Source organism: Dicentrarchus labrax, unplaced genomic scaffold (assembly GCF_905237075.1).
Source record: "Dicentrarchus labrax unplaced genomic scaffold, dlabrax2021, whole genome shotgun sequence".
Classification (NCBI taxonomy): domain Eukaryota; kingdom Metazoa; phylum Chordata; class Actinopteri; family Moronidae; genus Dicentrarchus; species Dicentrarchus labrax.
Genome location: NW_026136713.1, coordinates 2,650,762 through 2,669,905, shown reverse-complemented (window position 1 = coordinate 2,669,905; position 19,144 = coordinate 2,650,762). Strand labels below are relative to the sequence as shown.

Genomic DNA, 19,144 nt, shown 5'->3' with positions numbered 1-19,144 from the left:
CATGAAAGCAGCTTTACACTGACTTACTGAACCTCATCTATTATCTGTAATTTATGCTGTCATTGTTTTTCTGCAGGTGCTGCAGGAAAGGATAAAAGAGTGGACAGGGCTGTAGGTGTTTGCAAGAAAGTGGTCTCTACCTTTTCTTACTCATGGAAGAAAAAGAGTGCTCTCTCCAAAGCACAGCAACGTCTCCATCTTCCCACACACCAGCTGATCACAGAGTCACTAACCAGGTGGGGCTCTAGACAGAAGATGGTGGCAAGGGTCCTAGAGCAACAAAAGGCCATCACTGAAGTTCTGTCTGCTGACAAAAACACCAGGCACCTGATCCCAACTTGGCAGGACATTGATGTCCTTGAGTCTATGAATGCGGCCTTAACTCCTCTCCTGGAGTTCACAGACTCCCTTTCTGGTGAGTCATATGTGACAGTCTCGTATGTGAAGCCTGTGCTCCACCTGTTCCGCTCCAATTTGCTTAAAGTAAATGAGGGGGACACTCAGCTCACATAAGAGATGAAGACAAAAATAATGACCTATCTTGATGAGAAATATGCAGGCCCTGACAGAGATGATCTCCTTGACATGGCTACCTTGATGGACCCCAGGTTTAAAGTCCAATACATCAGACCAGAGAAGGTAGGGGCCATTAAAATGAGAGCAGTGTCTGAGGTAGTGAATGAAGGCCAAGGCCAGTCACAGGCAGGGCCTTCTGAGGGAGCAGCAGACCAAGGTGCAGAAGAAGGAGCTGCGGCTGCGGCTGCGGCTGAACCACCTCTTCCACTGGGCGTGAAGAAGCAACGCAAGTCATTGGGGAGCTTCTTCAAAAAGCAGAGTCAAGAAGAGGTTGACTTGCCTCTCACTGATGAACAAAAAGTGGAGAGTGAGCTGGAAAGGTACCTGAGGTGCCCTGATGCAGACCGTGAGTCTGAACCCCTGGACTGGTGGAGGCTCCATGAACACAACTTCCCCAGATTGTCTCAGCTGGCAAAAAAGTACTTGTGCATCCCAGCCACCAGTACCCCCTCAGAAAGAATTTTTAGTACTGGGGGTAATATTGTTACATGCACCAGGGCAGCTTTAAAACCAGAGAAGGTCAACCAGCTGGTGTTCCTAGCACAAAACCTTGAGTGAAAATATAGTTGAATAGTTCAGATGTTACAGATGTAAAGTCTAAGTCTACCTCAGTTTTACTTTAATTTCTTCTATGTTTACAAAACACTGCATATTTATTTATTTATTTTTAAAATGTTATTCACCAGAACTTTTTTACACTAAACTTGCAGTAGAAAATATATATGAAGATAGTTCTTCTCAGATCTCAGGTTTCTCTATGTTTACATTTAACACTTTGCACATGTTTTTATAACACTTTAGTTTTGTTAAGCACTTTATTATTGATAATTGTTCAGTTTTCATTGTGATTTAAATTTTCATTCAGTCTTATGTTCATATTTATTGAGTGTTTTCCAGGGTTGTGTTGACATTCCTTTTCCCTGTCTGCCTACAATCAGAGGAAGGTTAAGTTCATAATAAAAATGTTTAAATTTAGTATATTTTCCTCCTGGTCCTTATTCTAAATAGGTCATACAATTTTCAATAATTATCGACATCGACCGATATGAAACACTTATATCGTGATACAGATTTCAGCCATATCGCCCAGCCCTAGTTCCTTGTCAATTACCTATATAAAGGTCAAATCAATGTATCATTTAATACAAGGTTGCATAAAAGTCCTTTCAATTGCAAAGCTTGTTTGTAATGATTTTTTGCAACATTCAACCATAGAAAAGGTTCAACTGAGGAGTATTCTAAGTGCCCTTATTAACTGAAGTCTCTGATGTCCACATATTATCAATTACTTTCCATGTCTGTTCCCTATATTTATCCAGTTCACTCAACACCCAACCACTCTGCTCAATATCTTATCTCCTATTTTATTTAACATAGATAGATAGATAGATAGATAGATAGATAGATAGATAGATAGATACTTTATTTATCCTGAGGGAAATTCAAGAGTAGACATAATTGGTTACTCTGTATCAGTGATGATGATGGGGATATAAAAGGAAGGCTGCAGTGCGGTGATGATGTATGGACTGATAGCATGCAAGGCTGTACAGTAAAGAGATGGATCAGATGGTACTGTATTTTGAGCAGGGCTGATGTGTGGACAGAAAGATGATATGCTAACTTATATATATTGATCCCTTCCTTACCTCCTGTCCTGGTCCTCAGAGAGCTGATCATGACTGCTTTCGCTCAATGGCCTATTACACCCAATTCACATAGAGCAGACGCCTGAGCAGCTTGAGGCGTTTCTTGTGTGTGATGGTTGCGTTTCCCAAACGCATGGCGTTCACACTGAGCATGTCAGCTGCTGTAAAGCTGCTGCTGCCAGCCCTATGTTTCCCTACACACTTTTCCCTGTATAATGTTCATTAAAATTAAAATTTTCATATAACTTAATTAACAATGCAATATAATTTAAACGCAAATATGAAGAGGGGTAATCAGAAAGCACATGTGGCACATGTCATCCAGCTCACTTCCAGAAATTCTTTCACAAGTGAAGTCGTTTTAATTAAAAGATTACTACATTGCTTTATTTTGAAAAGGTTGTTTAAACTGTACTGAAATATGTGGATATGACTACCAACAGATCCTTCCACTGTGCTGTTTAGCAGCATTTCTACCGCGTGGCTCACAGTAAAAATAGGCGAGCGGGTAGTGTGACTGCTCTAATCTGTTAACATGGGTTGCAAAATAACAATCAAGACGTTCTGCCACGCAGACACGCGCAGTGAGAACAACTATGGTTAATTACAACTTTAACTGGTTCTATCAGTCATGATAACACTGTTCTCACCAAAGTAATTAATGAGAGACCACAAGCAGGTCGGACAGACTTCTTTGTAAGAGAAATGACAGTGAACAGTGCAATTTAAATCCATATGTGACTCAGATGAGATTTTTTCAGTAAACAGCACAATCACATGCAATCTGATCTGATCAATTCTGATTTGGACCACTTTTATATATTGTAGCTGCCACCAGAATCAGTTAAAGATGATTTAAAATTATTTTCTTTTCTGAGCTGTTTTCACTTTAAAAAGTGCAAACAAGCCGTGTAAATTATTCTTTAAGTAAACATTCAGTTCAATTAAATTAAATTAATTTTTTTGTCATTTGTATAGTGCCAATTCATCACAAAAGTTATCTCAGGACATACTCAAATAGAGCAGGTCTAGACCATACTTGAGAGATAACGACAGAAGGGCAGAAACAAAGACAAACAGTAGCAAAAATTACACTAATAGTAGTGACTGATGGTGATAATGATGATGAACATGAAGAAGATGATGACGACGATGACAACAGCCACAACGATGGGGGACATTGAGCAATGATAATAGTAATAATAGTAACTGTAGTAATAATAATTATAGTAGCAAGTCTCGCTACTACCGAAGGTTCTCTCAGCACACAATCCAACAACAGAGGTTAATAAACAAGACAACTTTATTTTTTTGTCAGCAGCACACACTATTAATACAAAGCCCGCTTCAAAAGTCCATGAAGGTTTGCTCTGGTTGTCCATTCTGTTGTGTGTTGGCCACCCCAGGTCCAGCACACTACTGCCTTAAGAGAGGTAAGTGTGATTACTCAATGAGTACCAGCTGAGATAATCAACTCACCTGGCGCTGTTCTCGCAAGCCTTCCCCACACCTTTCTCTCTCCTGCAGCTGCTTGTAAACCACACCAACCTCCACAATAATAATAACAGTAATATCAGTAATATTAGTAGTGGGAGTCAAGCAGGACCATGGCAGGAGGCACCACCAGGATCCATGAGAACCTGCGAGATGAGAAGGCACAAGATCTCCGCGGAAGAAGTGAAGTTAGTAACATGCATTAATGGGACATCAGCTCAGTGCACCATGGAAAATCCTCCAGCAGTCTAGGCCTATAGCAGCATAACTAAGGGATGGTTCAGGATTCACCTGAGCCAGCCCTAACTGTAAGCTTTATCAAAGAGGAATGTTTTAAGCCTACTCTTAAATGTGGAGCTGGTTCCACAGGAGAGGAGCTTGGTAGCTGTTCTACCTTTAGAGACAAGTAGCCCTGCATTCAGAGAGCGCAGTTTTCTAGTGGGGTAATAGGGTATTATCACTGTCTCTATAGCCATTGATGTTCATTAATCAACCTTTTGCTACGAGCTAAGAGAAGTAGAAAACAGGTTGGTTTTAGCGTAACGTCCTGCGTTACTTTATGTTGTTTACAAGGTTCATACAGAGGTTCACCCTCTCCTCCCAGCTGTCTTTGAGTGGGCACACTGTCAAATAGTGTTGTAGTCAAGACCGCACCAACCAAGACCAAGACATTACCGAGAACAGAGAGTACCAAGACAGAGACAAGACCAAGACATTTGAAGGTCGAGACCGAGACAAGACCAAGACTTTTAGATGTCGAGACCGAACAAGACCATATATATCAAAGGAAAATCATAACAAAACATCAGAATGTGAAGTTTGCTTTTAAATAAATGCGACAACAAAAACAACCTGTTGTTTTCAGAACAGCACAATGACTGACAGCACCTTCAGTGCCAAGCTCCTCTCCTATGGAACCAGCTTCCAGTTGTGGTTCGGGAGGCAGACACCCTCTCTACATTCAAGAGTAGGCTTAAGACATTCCTCTTTGATAAAGCTTATAGTTAGGGCTGGATCAGGTGAGTCCTGAACCATCCCTTAGTTATGCTGCTATAGGCCTAGACTATCAGGGGATTTCCCATGGTGCACTGAGCTCCTCTCTTCCTCTCTCTTTCTGCACTCATTCATGTCCCATTAATGCATGTTACTAACTCCACTTCTTCCCCGGAGTTCTTGTGCTTTCTCGTCTCGCAGGTTCTCATCGATCCTGGTGGAGCCTCCTGCCATGGTCCTGCTAGATTGCCATTGCCAATACTGTTGTTGCTGTGCACGTGTGTGTGTGTGTCTCTCTCTCTCTCTCTCTCTCTCTCTCTCTCGCTCTCTCTCTCTCTCTCCTCCTTCTCGTGTCTCTGTCTCTGTCTCTCGCTCTCTCTCACCCCAACTGGTTGAGACAGACGACCACCCACCTAGAGCCGGAGGATCTGTCCTAGGTTTCTGCCTTTTAACAGGCAGTTTTTCCTTGCCCTTGTCGCCAAGTGCTTGCTCATGGTGGTACTGTTGGGTCTCTCTAAATAATGTTATAAAGAGTTCGGTCTAGACCTGCTCTATTTGAAAAGTGTCCTGAGATAACTTCTGTTATGAATTGGCACTATACAAATAAAATTGAAATGAATTTAATTGAATTGAAGTTGTGGAGTTGTGGGAATCTGTTTTGGTTTTTGTACCAGAAGACAAATACATTATCAGTGTCAGTGTCCTGTATGGCATCAAAGTATTTGCTTATCTGTGTTCTGACGCTTGAACCCTGGCGTGAATCACTGGATGGATCTCCATCTGTGGCTCTGCGCTCTTCACCTTCGCTGTCCATCAAGTTCTCAACCTCAGAGATCAAAGTGTCTGAAAATACAAGCAAATGAAAGAAAATTACTGAATTAGATAGAAAGACACATAGTGATACAGTGTCAAAAGTAGGTATCAAATCAAATAATCAACTACTCTAACAATATGTTGTTTAGAACAAGCATATTCCCTAAAGGTAAATTACAAAGATGGTGTTAACCTAATAAATTCCACTACAAGGCTAATTCAGAATTTTTCTCTATATATAAAATGTATGTGTGTATACCTGTCAGTGTTTTCTTCAGATCTTCTCTGAAGTTCTTGATTGATTTTGCATTTTGCCCATTTGTAACATCCAGATCCACCCAATTTAATCCAAACTGTGAGTCAAGCATTGTGGCCAAAAAGTACACATTGTGGCTGAAAGGTTCCTCCCCCCACTGTCCTTGGTCATGTCTGTTTTGGCAAAGATTCCACTGAATCTTCTCATCAGAGACTGACGAAGGGCCTTTACTATTGGCCGACGCTGTATTTGTGTCTCCTCCATCTTCACAAGATGTGTATGCAAGTCCAGAACAGTCGGTGCTAATGGTAACTGCTTTCTCTCCCTCTGTCAGGTCTGTTGTCTCCGAGAGAAGTTGAGAGAGTTGAGAAGCGTGATGTTTTGGCAATGGCGCGAGAGATGGCTCTAACTTCCTTCATGCCGTCATTCACAGCTAATTGCAGGGAGTGAGCAAAACAAGAAATACGTTCGCCTGATGACCAGGGTGGCTCTGTGTCTTCCACAGGATTCATGTCCTCCCACGGGTGCTCATCATCAAGGTTTTCCTCCTCACTCTAGCTGTCATCTGACTGCTGTTGTGGCATGCAAACTTTAAAAGCACACTTCATATTAGCAGCATTGTCTGTGACAATATAACTGATCTTCTGACAGATACCATATTCTTCTGTGATCTCCTCAAAAGCAGAGGAAATTCGCTCTCCACTATGTTTGCCTGGGAAACATCTACAGTCCAGCAAGTACGATTCAAGGGCATAGCAATCCTTTGACTTGTTGCACAAATGAGCTGTTACTCCAAGGAAGGAGCAAAGCCTGCGATCAGACCAAATGTCCGTAATTAAGGACACTGTTGATTTTTCCTTCAGCTTCTCCAAAACAGTCTCCTTAACTTTCTTTACCAAAACAGGTATGTGTTTCTCAGTAATTGTTCCTCTTGAGATTGGTGTGTACTTGTTATCCACAGTCTCAAGAAAGTGTTTAAAATTTTCATGGCAGACAACACCCAATTATCAAACCTTTGACAATGGCCTCACTGATGGCTTGCTGCCGTGGGGAATGTTGACTGTAGAGCTGCACTTTCTGGGCAATGGATAGGATAGTTGGCTGTGTAGCATCTGCCTGTTGTCCTGCCTTGTAGTCCAGGAACCTGAAATTCAGGAGGAAATAAAATGATTAGGTGAAACAAACACCAAGAGAGAATTCTCAGAAATAATGTTTTAAGTTGTGCAGAGAGAAAAGGTGTCAAAGCCTGTCAAGTTTCCTAATTGATATGCAAATATTAAAAAACATTATTTCTCCACTTAAAAGTACACTAGATTCAAATATTTTCCCCATTTTTTTCAAAAAAGGTTAGTAAAGTAATTCCATTTATTTGCAGTTTAAATTTAATTAACTTAGTTGTTTTTTTAGTTTATTAACTTTGTTTATCAGACAGACAGATAGATATATTTGTGCTTACTGCCAACACACCATACATCACTGCGATACTCAATATATTCACTTTTTTATGAAATTAAATTAAACATCACTTTAAATGACTACTTTTAAACAATCTTTTAAACTTCATGCATTAGCATTACTTACCATGTTTTGAGTATCTTGAATGAAGCTTTTTAACATTTTTATATTTTTATCAAACAAATATTAAACTATTGAGCTGAAGAGTCTGTCACTCTAGTTTGTGGCATTTTCTTTGACTGTTGTTTCTAAAAGTGATCTGCCATATATTCATTTAAAAATCTTACTGTAAATAATACACATAATGAAAACAGATTAAATGTGCAGTTTGTTTATAAAGTTACACCTACATGCTATTGTAAGCTTGATTTCAGCTATATTTCTTTTGAAACAATGTGTTTTAAACCATTCATTTTTCCTGATTTATATTTTACCCATACATTATTCCTCAATGCCTTATCTTTCTATACTAGCACACACAACTCCAGTTTGACTTGAGAAAGCCTTGTGTGTATCATACATTTTGGGGAAGAAATATGGCCCATTTCATCTATATTGTTCTGTTATCTTGCTTGTTACAACAATGCCATGCGAGCTAACGTTAGCAAGCTAACTTAGCAAGCTAACTTAGTAAGCTAACTTAGTTGTAGGCTAATATAATCGGTGCTTTGAAAGTTAGCTTATTTGCTACAACGACCATGGATAGAGTCAGTAGCGTAACATCATGGTGATAGGCCCCGGTGCAAATATTTTATATATTTTATTTGTGCCCCCGCCCTAGTCCTAGTCAACTTTCATCCACTTGCTTTTTTTTCCTGCTGAAAGGAGAAACAACCGAAGTCACGTCATCGCGACTCATCATGACTGACAGCTATCAACCTCCTCCCATACCAGCCACTCAGCGTTAGCCTACCTTACCGACCCGCCCCGAGCTATTTCATTCACAAAAACAATACAGCTGCTGGACAGCTCCTTTTTTTTTTCTTCCTTCATGGGCACCTGATGGCGTCTGGGCCCCGGTGCACCGTCGACATTCACGCCATTGGATAGAGTTGAAATTTACCAAGACTTTTGATATAACGTTAATGTTAAACTTAGTATGGTATCTGTTTGTATGGTAACTGTTAGCTTACCTGTCTTTATGCTTCCTTGTGAGGTGGCGGTAAAAGTTTGACGTCGTCCCAGCTGTTTCGGTGAGCAGAGCATTGCAGAATTTGCACACCGCAGAGTGTTTTTGTTTACTTTCACAAATAAACTCCTTGTGGTGTGTAAAACCAAATTGAATTATAGCTGAGTTAGTAGACATCTTTCCTTGCGAGTTCACACAGCCGCTTTCCTCCTGTCTCTCCAAACTCTGTGTGCAGTGGAGCATGCCAGTCACTCTCACACTGACACCGGGCAGGTAGCAGCTGCAGCTGGGGGAAACCTTTACACTACCAATGATTTGAAGTTATTAGCTGTTTTTTTACTTATCAGTAAGGCATGGACAAAAAAAAAAAACCTGAGTCCACCCAGTCCGAGACCGAGACAAGACCAAGAACCTCAAAAAATGATAGGATCATATTTTTTTCACAATAACAACTTTAGTTACACCATCACTCTTTTCTCATTCAATTCAATCTACAGACACAATCGGCACACTTAATTTACTCATTAACTTCATTAAAACATCTGTGATGAAGTGTATGTACACATATTGACTATCTATGTCTCACAGTTATCCTCTCTGCAGATATCCTGAAGCCACATATTGTCCTTCACTCTTTGGTGAAATAAAGCAAATTAGATTTTATTGGTTAATGTCCAAAATGCAACGCAGCAGCTTTGAGGTATGATGCCACTAGGTACTTTTACACTACTTGTTTCACCCAAATTGGGGTGTGGTCATTCTGATGACAGGAAAATGATGTACGTCTGCTCCCATCTATTGGGAAACAAAAAAAGCAAGAAATGTGGAAAGTGGAAAGAATAAATTTTTTACACTGACCAAATCAGAGGCATGAATTTTGTGATGAAAGGAAGGTAAAAAAGGTATATGAGCCGCAGACTGCAAGTGAAAAAAAGCATCTGAACAGCTGTAATGATGCACAACCAGCCCAATCTAACTTAAGAGAATAATGGCATTGGAGATCATTAAAACCCACCAGCTCTATTAACTGGAAAGTAAATGTGAGAGGTCATACAATCAGGCACCATTTAGTGGAATCCATTTCCAACTTTAAATAAGGAGGGCCAGTTGTCTTAGAACACACTGTATGTATTTGATCCATTCACCTCATTCACTATCACAGTTCTCATTTCCATGAGCTTAACTGATCCTTAAAGTTCCCAGCTTCTTGATGTTTTCCCCTGATGTTACTGCATTTCAATAAGATCACGCACTTTGCAACGGCAGTGACATTTACATCTTTAATTAGTTAGTATTTGTTTTTAGATGTAAAATTAGCAGTTCCCTGGAGGATTTCAGTGCAGCTGATCCATGACTTTGTTCAGTTTAATTGCACATTACACATAATGAGGTATTGGTGGTACATGGAGGTAAAAGAAAAGTGTTCTCAAAACAACAATACAAAACTGAATTAAGCATGAAAGTAGGATTTAACATTTCATATAACATTAAAAACAATGTGCGGGAGGTGTTATCTTCCCTCTTCTTCTGCTTTCAGATAAAGGCAACGCAGACACAAATACATATATGAGGATTAGAGACAGGCTCAAATATATGCACGTTTGTATGCGCAAGCATGGGCACAGTGGCAGCTCTGAATTGCTGTATTACACGCAACATTTCAATTCTATTGTTTCGACATCTCTGAGATTCACCAGCAAAATGCTTAGATTATCATCATATAAAGTGTGTGTATGTGCAAAGAAGTGGGCCAGTTGTAATGAATCAAATTGACTGGAAACAGAGAAAAGGAGCAGAGAACAAAAAGAGGCCATCCTCACAGAACAAAAAGAGGCCATCCTCACAGATGCTCTGTAAAGGGGTGAATAAATGCGACTCTACCGTATATAAAGGCAGAAAACAACCAATCAAATGCCAATATCCTAATTCTCTGTGCATTCTGGGGAATTCTGGGGAGTAAATTTCTGTATTAAAGTCACATTCTGCACAAGAGAGACATAAAGAGTGGTTTTATGAGCGGTATTATGATATGATATTATGATGCTTCCTTCTGATATTCTTTAGCATAGGATGCACTGGACCATCCTTTACCAGAAGAAAGGAGATCATGCTGTCCCACAATTCCTTGCAGCAGCAACATATAAAGTGATGCCCCATTGTAGTTTCACCAGGCGGACCCATGTAAATGTAGAAACAGAACCTGTTTTATGACACTATCTGAAACTAATGTACAAATCTATCCAGTTAGGCATAATCCATAAACAAACATGTTGTAAAGCAAACCTGTAGGACGTAATATTACAAAAATTAGACACATCCTGTCACAGACGGATGCAGAAAAACTAATCCATGCATTCGTTACTTCTAGGCTGTATTACTGCAATTCCTTATAGATAGATAGATAGATAGATAGATAGATAGGTCCCCTGTGATGATGATGAAGGCCTCCGGGTGTTTCGTTTGTAGTCCTGCAGTCACAGTGTGGATGACGTCACACGCTTTTTCTGCTATCCCAGACAGAGGAATGTAAACAGTGATGGCGATGATGATGAAGACCCCTGTGAGGAATATAGACAGTGATGGCGATAACATGGTGATCTAGGACTTGAAATGTTGGTTTTTCCACACTTTTCTAGTCCACCGTGGAGCTGACTACAGTCATTTGGTTTGTGACGTGCTACGGTAAGCGTACTGACTAATTTCTGGTTTACTCTGTGAACACTGTTTGGTGCTGTAGCTCTGTCAGTGAACGCTAAATCTAAATTTGTTTGACTCGTTACAGCGGTTATTAACATTAACATTTAAACGTAGACTATTTCTACCTAAGCACTCGGAGTTATTCCTTCTTTTAGCGACTTTTCACTACTTTCAAAGTTTTTCATACACGCTAGCTTCATTAGCATTAGCAGTTAGCTATGGCTTCTCCCTCTCCCTCTCCTCTGTCCTGCTCAGTGTGTCAGATGTTCAGTTATTCCTCTGCCTCCTTTAAAGATAATGGTACCTGTATTAAGTGTAGTTTATTTACTGCGCTGGAGGCGAGGCTTAGTGAGTTAGAGGAACGGTACCGCACCACTGAGATATCTTTAGCCGCTATAGTTAGCCAGCCCCCAGTAGCCGGTGTGGTCCGACCGAAGGTAGCTTCTGTTAGCCGTCCTCCGGTAGTTCCCGAGCAGCAGGGAGAAGAAGACAGGGAGGCTGGGTGACTGAGTGAAGGAAGCCTAAAACACCGAAGCCCACAGTTCACCACCAACCCATTCAAAATACATTTCCCCACTCAGCGACACACCCGCTGAGGAACCAACTCTGGTTATTGGCAGCTCCATAGTCAGAAACGTGAAGTTAGCGAAGCCAGCGGCCACAGTTAAATGTATCCCTGGGGCCAGAGCGGGCGACATTGAATCATATTTAAAACTGCTGGCTAAAGATAAACGTAAATACAGTAAGATTGTTATCCACGTCGGCAGTAATGACACCCGTTTACGCCAATCGGAGGTCACTAAGATTAATGTGGAGTCGGTGTGTAATTATGCCAAAACAATGTCGGACTCCGTAGTTTTCTCTGGACCCCTGCCCAATGTGACCAGTGATGACATGTATTGCCGCATGTCGTCATTCCACCGCTGGCTGTCGAGGTGGTGTCCAGCAAACGATGTGGGCTTCATTGATAACTGGAAGCCTTTTTGGGGAAAACCTGGTCTGATTAGGAGAGACGGCATCCATCCCACTTTGGATGGAGCGGCTCTCTTATCTAGAAATATGGCGAAGTTTATTTCTAAAACCTGACAGTCCAGAGTTGGGACCAGGAAGCAGAGCTGCTGTCTTACACACTTCTCTGCGCTTTCTTTAGAACAGTCACCCACCCAAAACCCCATAGAGACTGTGTCTGTCCCCCGACCACCTAAACTATTTAAAGAAATAAAAACAAGAGGAGTTCAACATAAAAATCTAATAAAAATTAAAACTAACTCCTCAGTAGCACAAAATAAGAGAATGAAATGTGGGCTGTTAAATATCAGGTCTCTGTCCTCTAAAGCTGTTTTAGTGAATGAATTAATATCAGATTATGATATTGATTTACTTTGTCTTACTAAGACCTGGTTGTCCCACGAGGAGTATGTTAGCCTAAATGAATCCACCCCCCAGTCATATTAATACTCACATTCCTCGAGGCACAGGCCGAGGAGGTGGAGTAGCAGCTATATATGATTCGAGCGTTTTGATGGACCCTAAACCTAAACTAAATTATAATTCATTTGAAAGCCTTGTTCTTAGTCTTTCTCACCCATCCTGGAAAACACTGCAGCCAGTTCTATTTGTTATAGTGTACTGCGCTCCTGGACCGTACTCTGATTTTATATCTGAATTCTCAGAGTTTTTATCAAGTTTAGTCCTTAAATCAGATAAAGTAATTATTGTGGGTGATTTTAATATTCATGTGGATGTTGACAATGACAGCCTTAGTAATGTATTTATATCATTAATAGACTCAATTGGCTTCTGTCAGAGTGTAAATAAACCAACTCATTGTTTTAATCACACTCTTGACCTTGTTTTATCATATGGCATTGATATTGAACATTTAATAGTCTTCCCACATAATCCTTTCCTATCTGACCATTATTTAATAACTTTTGAATTCATACTATTAGATTATAAGCCATTAGGCAAAACTTCCTACAGCAGATGTCTATCTGACAGTGCTGTAGCTAAATTTAAGGAGGAGATTCCTTCAGTGTTTAATTCAATGCCATGTCTGAATTTAACAGAGTCCTATAACGCTTTTAGTCCCTCTGAAATTGATAATCTTGTCGATAGTGCTGCAGGCTCACTACGATCAACATTAGACTCTATTGCTCCTATAAAAAGGAAATTATTAAAACATAGGAGACTAGCACCTTGGTATAACCACCAAACCCACCAGTTAAAGCAAATAGCTAGGAAATCTGAAAGGAAATTCCAAATTATCAGAATATCGCTCAATTTGGCAAGATAATCTTAAAACTTATAGAAAGGCCCTCCGTAATGCCAGAGGAGGCTATTACTCAGCACTAATAGAAGAAAATAAGAAAAACCCTAGGTTCCTCTTCAGCACTGTAGCCAGGCTGACAGAGAGTCACAGCTCTATTGAGCCACATATCCCCATAAACTTAAGTAGCAATGACTTAATGAGCTTCTTCTATAATAAAATTATTACTATTAGAGAAAAAAATAATCACCAACTGCCATCAACAGTTATCAGTGGCTCTCCAAGTTAAAGGACTTTTGCTAATGTAAACTTAGATATATATTTAGACTGTTTTTCTGCTATCGATCTTCATCAGTTAACTTCAATCATTTCTTCATCGAAGCCATCAACCTGTCTATTAGACACCATCCCAGCTAGGCTGCTTAAAGAAGTCGTACCCTTAATTTGCAGTTCTTTACTGGATATGATTAATCTCTCTTTATTATCAGGATATGTACCACAGTCCTTTAAAGTAGCTGTAATTAAACCCCTTCTTAAAAAGCCCACTCTTGACCCAGCCAACTATAGACCAATCTCTAACCTCCCCTTCCTCTCTAAGATTCTGGAGAAAGTAGTCGCCAAAGAGTTGTGTGACTTTCTACATAACAATAGTTTATTTGAGGATTTTCAGTCAGGATTTAGAGTTCATCACAGCACAGAGACAGCTCTGGTTAAAGTTAATAATGACCTTCTGATTGCTTCTGACCATGGACTTGTCTCTGTACTTGTATTATTAGATCTTAGTGCTGGATTTGACATCATTGACTATGCTATTCTTTTACAGAGACTTGAGCATCAAATTGGCATTAAAGGAACATGTCATTTAACTCCCACATAAAGCAGACCTCTAGGACTGCCTTCTTTCATTTACGTAATATTACAAAACTTAGACACATACTATCACAGACAGATGCAGAAAAACTAATCCATGCATTTGTTACTTCAAGGCTGGATTACTGCAACTAAGTAGAACAGGAGCCAGAGCCTTCAGTTACCAAGCTCCTCTCCTGTGGAACCAGCTTCCAGTTGTGGTTCGGGAGGCAGACACCCTCACCACATTCAAGAGTAGGCTTAAGACATTCCTCTTTGATAAAGCTTATAGTTAGGGCTGGATCAGGTGAGTCCTGAACCATCCCTTAGTTATGCTGCTATAGGCCTAGACTATCGGGGGATTTCCCATGGTGCACTGAGCTCCTCCGTTCCTCTCTCTTTCTGCACTCATTCATGTCCCATTAATGCATGTTACTAACTCCACTTCTTCCCCGGAGTTCTTGTGCTTTCTCGTCTCGCAGGTTCTCATGGATCCTGGTGGAGCCTCCTGCCATGGTCCTGCTTGACTGCCATTGCCAATACTGTTGTTGCTGTCTGTCATTCTCTCGCTCTCTCTCTCTCTGCCTCTCTCTCTCTCTCTCTCTCTCTCTCTCTCTCACCCCAACTGGTCGAGACAGACGACCACCCACCTAGAGCCGGAGGATCTGTCCTAGGTTTCTGCCTTTTAACAGGCAGTTTTTCCTTGCCCTTGTCGCCAAGTGCTTGCTCATGGTGGTACTGTTGGGTCTCTGTAATTAATGTTAAAGAGTTCGGTCTAGACCTGCTCTATTTGAAAAGTGTCCTGAGATAACTTCTGTTATGAATTGGCGCTATACAAATAAAATTGAATTGAATTGAATTGAATTGAATTGAACTCTTTATTATCAGGTTGCCCCAATAAGTCCATTAAAACGCTCCAATTAATTCAGAACGCTGCAGCACGAGTACTGACAGGAACTAGAAAAAGAGATCACATCTCTCCTGTACTAGCCTCTCTGCACTGGCTCCCTGTAAAATTTAGAATAGAATTTAAAATCCTCCTCCTCACCTATAAAGCTCTTCATGGTCAGGCCCCTTCATATCTTAAAGAGCTCATAGTACCCTATTACCCCACTAGAACACTACGTTCTCTGAATGAAGGGCTACTTGTGGTTCCTATAGTCTCTAGGAGCCAGAGTCTTCAGTTACCAAGCTCCTCTCCTCGATACCATAAAACTTCAATTAAGAGCCTTTTATTGGCTTCAATCAACCTGCCTTTGAAAAAGGCCTCTATATGGGACAGGCCTTTAATTCATTTTGCACAAAACTCTTGCTCAGCAAAGACTGGAAACAGAAACAAGTATGAATAAAAAAATAAATAAATCATATACACATGGCAATTACAAATCATTAATTTGATCATTTGATACTTTGGTGCTAATGGATTCTGTAAAATGAGCTGAATGATTGAATTGTGGAGAATCTAACTGATCTAACAAAGTGTAGTATGTCCATATTGACATTTAAGATTATTATTAATTAGATTTATACTATTAATCTATTTATTTAAACGTAAATTCAATAAGTTAGTTCAATATTAACACAAAACAACTCCCTGAAAAGAAAGGAAGTGAAAACCATTTAAACTTAACAAACCACTGATCCAACAAATAAATATGAATAACGCTCTCCCTCCACAGAGGGAGTAATGATAATGACACACGACGAGCAGCACCACACAGCTCTACTTCACGACCTACAGCACCACAACACTATCTGGTGGCTTGGCCCACTGGCCTCGTCTGTTTCCGTCGAGGTAACTTTAAAGCAATCGGCATGATTGACCAGTTGGAGGGGAGGGCGGCACCTGGATCAGGGCACAGGACAGAGCAGAGGCAAAACACACACACACGTAACAACAGCATTAAATAACTATTAATTAATACAATGGTAAGCATTTAGTAACTGTTAACAGATGTGTCTTGTTAGCATGTATTAAGGGTTTACATTTTTATTTATGTAGTAATTAATATTAGTATGTGGTTGATAAATGTCAATAACATGTATGTCATAAAGTTCCCAGCTAAGCCATTTTATTAAGAGAAAACTGTTTTTATGAATGTTTATTTAAGGTAAATAATTGTCCACTTACTTTTCTATCCTCCACATTAGGATTTATTTATGGTAGGTAAACGTTGAGAAATCTTACACCATGGAAGTGAGTGAGTACACGTGTCAGAAGATGGCACATGTGCTATGTGTGTTTATGTTATACACATTTTAAAATGAGGTTGAAAAGTTGGTGTCAAAATGGAGACACAATAAAAGCTGATGTAAATTTAATATACAGCATCTTTGCAGGAGCTGTCTCTCTTCTGGTTTTATTTCTAGCAGTGTAAATACAACATCAGCACATTGTTGGTGCCCACTGTTCCATAGAAAAGCAGACAAAAACACCACAGTGTGTCCACATGAGAGACAAATTCATTCCTGAAAATACTGTAACATACAGTAAATGTTATATTAGTTGTTAAGCACCAGTGTAATATCATGATGTAATAGTGTTAGTCTTTTAATCGTGTAATCTTGTTATTCACACAGCAGCATTTGATGAAAACACACACTCATTTGCATTTTGAGGACTTTTTGAGAAACTGTGTGTTCATGGAGGAGGCTTAGCACCAGGAGGCCCACACAGTGCAGAGGAGTGGGCAGCCTACGGTTTAGTGGGATTTACAGTGATTAACCACCATCAAACAAACAGTCACCTATAAGGCTTTTTTTGCATGGAGATGTATGAAGGGAGGCTTTACACAAATGCAGATGAATGTATGGTGGCTGAAATGTACCTCCCTCCATCAGAGTCAGTATGTGTATCAAAGATAGAATATTTAGCAGTGCAGAACTTCTCTGTCTCTCTTCTCATTCATTACTGTGGAGTCAGAAGTTTGGGTGTCAGTAGATTGATAAATTTTCCTTGAAGGATCCCATCAGCTACTGTGAAAAAGCTTAAGCTCCTAACCGCACAAACACACTAACACACATGCCTATAGCGCTTGTTTAATGCTAATTGGACCGGCATCAACCTTGCTGATTGGGTCATTAGTTGCTCCCTAACGTCCTGTCAGAGGTTTCATTTCCTGTGCCCTCTGTGGGTTAATGAGGTGTGTGGGGGTTTGGGAGCTTGGGGTGGGGTGGGGTGAGGGGGGCTGTTGGGACAGTTTATTCTGTGTTTTTTGTCTTCTGCTCAGCCTCATTTGCATGGTAGGAGGAGACAAGCTCCTTAACGACGGGGAGTCCCCTACCATTGCCCAGAGAATGAAAGCTAGCAGAGAATAGATGATTTGGGCTAATTAGGCCATCCAAACGGCTATGAGACAGCAGCAGTTAAGAAGTCATTATGGAAGAAGAAAGTGTTCATTTACACAAACAGGGGAGTACACAAAGACATACCAAGCTAAACACACAGGAATAAAAACCTATCCCCCAAGACACACTGTGGCACACAGTTATCTTGTTCCCAGGTCTGACTAGCAAGGCACAGAGCAGTGTTTAAATGATCAGTTTAAATGAATGTTAGACATCTATTTGTCATCTTTCTGACAGTGAGATGAGAGGATTCATGTAAATCTCATGTTTGTGTTCAAAGTACTTTGAGTGCTTTTAGTTTAAAATCTGTGAACTTTTCAGAACTGTCGTCACTCCTGCTAATTTTGAAAAACAATCAAGATAGAGAACTTGTCAGTAGCAACCAAGAAAATGGAGGAGAAACTTTTTATCTAGCTTTATATCTGAAGAGAGACAGGAAAGTACGACAGAGTATTAGGGCCAGACTAAGAAAAAAAAAATGAAATTTTGAAATTACGAGAATAAAGTTGTAATAATACGAGAATAATGTAATAATAATACAAGAAAAAAAGTTGTTTTAATGAGAAAAAAGCTTCGATAGAGTTATCAAGATCTGACGGGACCAGCTCAACCAAACAGCAGCCTCAGCCTGAGCCCAGCAGCCGCTGTTTGTCTCAGTCGTATCGTACAGTCAACAGGTAAGATAAGGTATTGATCATTTCGTTGTTAAACAGTTTTGCTGGCTGAGCCAACAGGCTGACAGTTCTCATAAAAGTATTACTTTATTTTCGTAATATTATGACTTTATTCTCGTAATATTAAGACTTTATTCTCGTAATGTTACAACTTTATTCTCGTAATATTCCGACTTTATTCTCGTAATGTTACAACTTTATTCTTGTAGACCTAATATTAGGACTTATGGCTGCACTAGTTTTACTGTCTCCTCTGCTTGTTTGGTCATGGGCGGGGCTCAGCTCCAGCAAACACACACACACACACACACACACACACACACACACACACACACACACACACACACACAGATAGGTGTTGTGTCTCGTCAAGTTTGTTAAGTTTAGTCATGTTCATGTTAAATGTTTTCATGTTAGTCCTTCCTGTTTTATTTTGTACTCACCTTTTCCCTTACTATTCAAACCCTGACTTCCTCCCTTTGTGTGATTTCCTGCCTTTGTAATTGTCTGCCCCGCCCTGATTGTTTTCACCTGTGTTCACTTACACATAGTATAAATAGTCCTTGTCTTCCTTTGTCTTTGTCAGTTCGTCTTGTTCAGTAAGTAGAAGAGTATTGTTAAGTGTTCCAGTTCAGAGTTCAGGTTTTTTCATGTGTCCAGTTTGACTTTTGTTTGCTTTTTTGATATTCTCATTGAGAGCGACTTTTTGTTTGCATTTTGATATCCTCCTTGAGAGAGCTTTTTGTTAATAAATAAATAAATATAACTTTTTTTTCTACATCTTCGTCTGTGCCAGAGTCGTGCATTTGGGTCCACCTATTTTGTGTCAGAGGTCGTGAGAATAGGCCTTTACCACTAATAGGGAACCGGCTTGGTTCTGGTTAAAACACCTAGTTTGAACAGCATTTCGACCAAAAATAAATTGTTTCAGAAGCCAACCAA

At 40.1% G+C, this 19,144-nt stretch overlaps 1 protein-coding gene across 1 annotated transcript in view; it reads left to right on the top strand.

Annotated features, from left to right (window-relative positions):
• Nucleotides 1–13,882, top strand: part of LOC127375257 (uncharacterized) — a 53,048-nt gene extending 39,166 nt beyond the window's left edge. Inside the window, exon 2 of the mRNA XM_051421267.1 lies at nt 13,443–13,882. Within this exon, the coding sequence (XP_051277227.1) occupies nt 13,443–13,620 (178 nt within the window). The 3' untranslated portion in view covers nt 13,621–13,882. The remainder of the gene's footprint in view (nt 1–13,442) is intronic.
• Nucleotides 13,883–19,144: the final 5,262 nt, after the last annotated feature.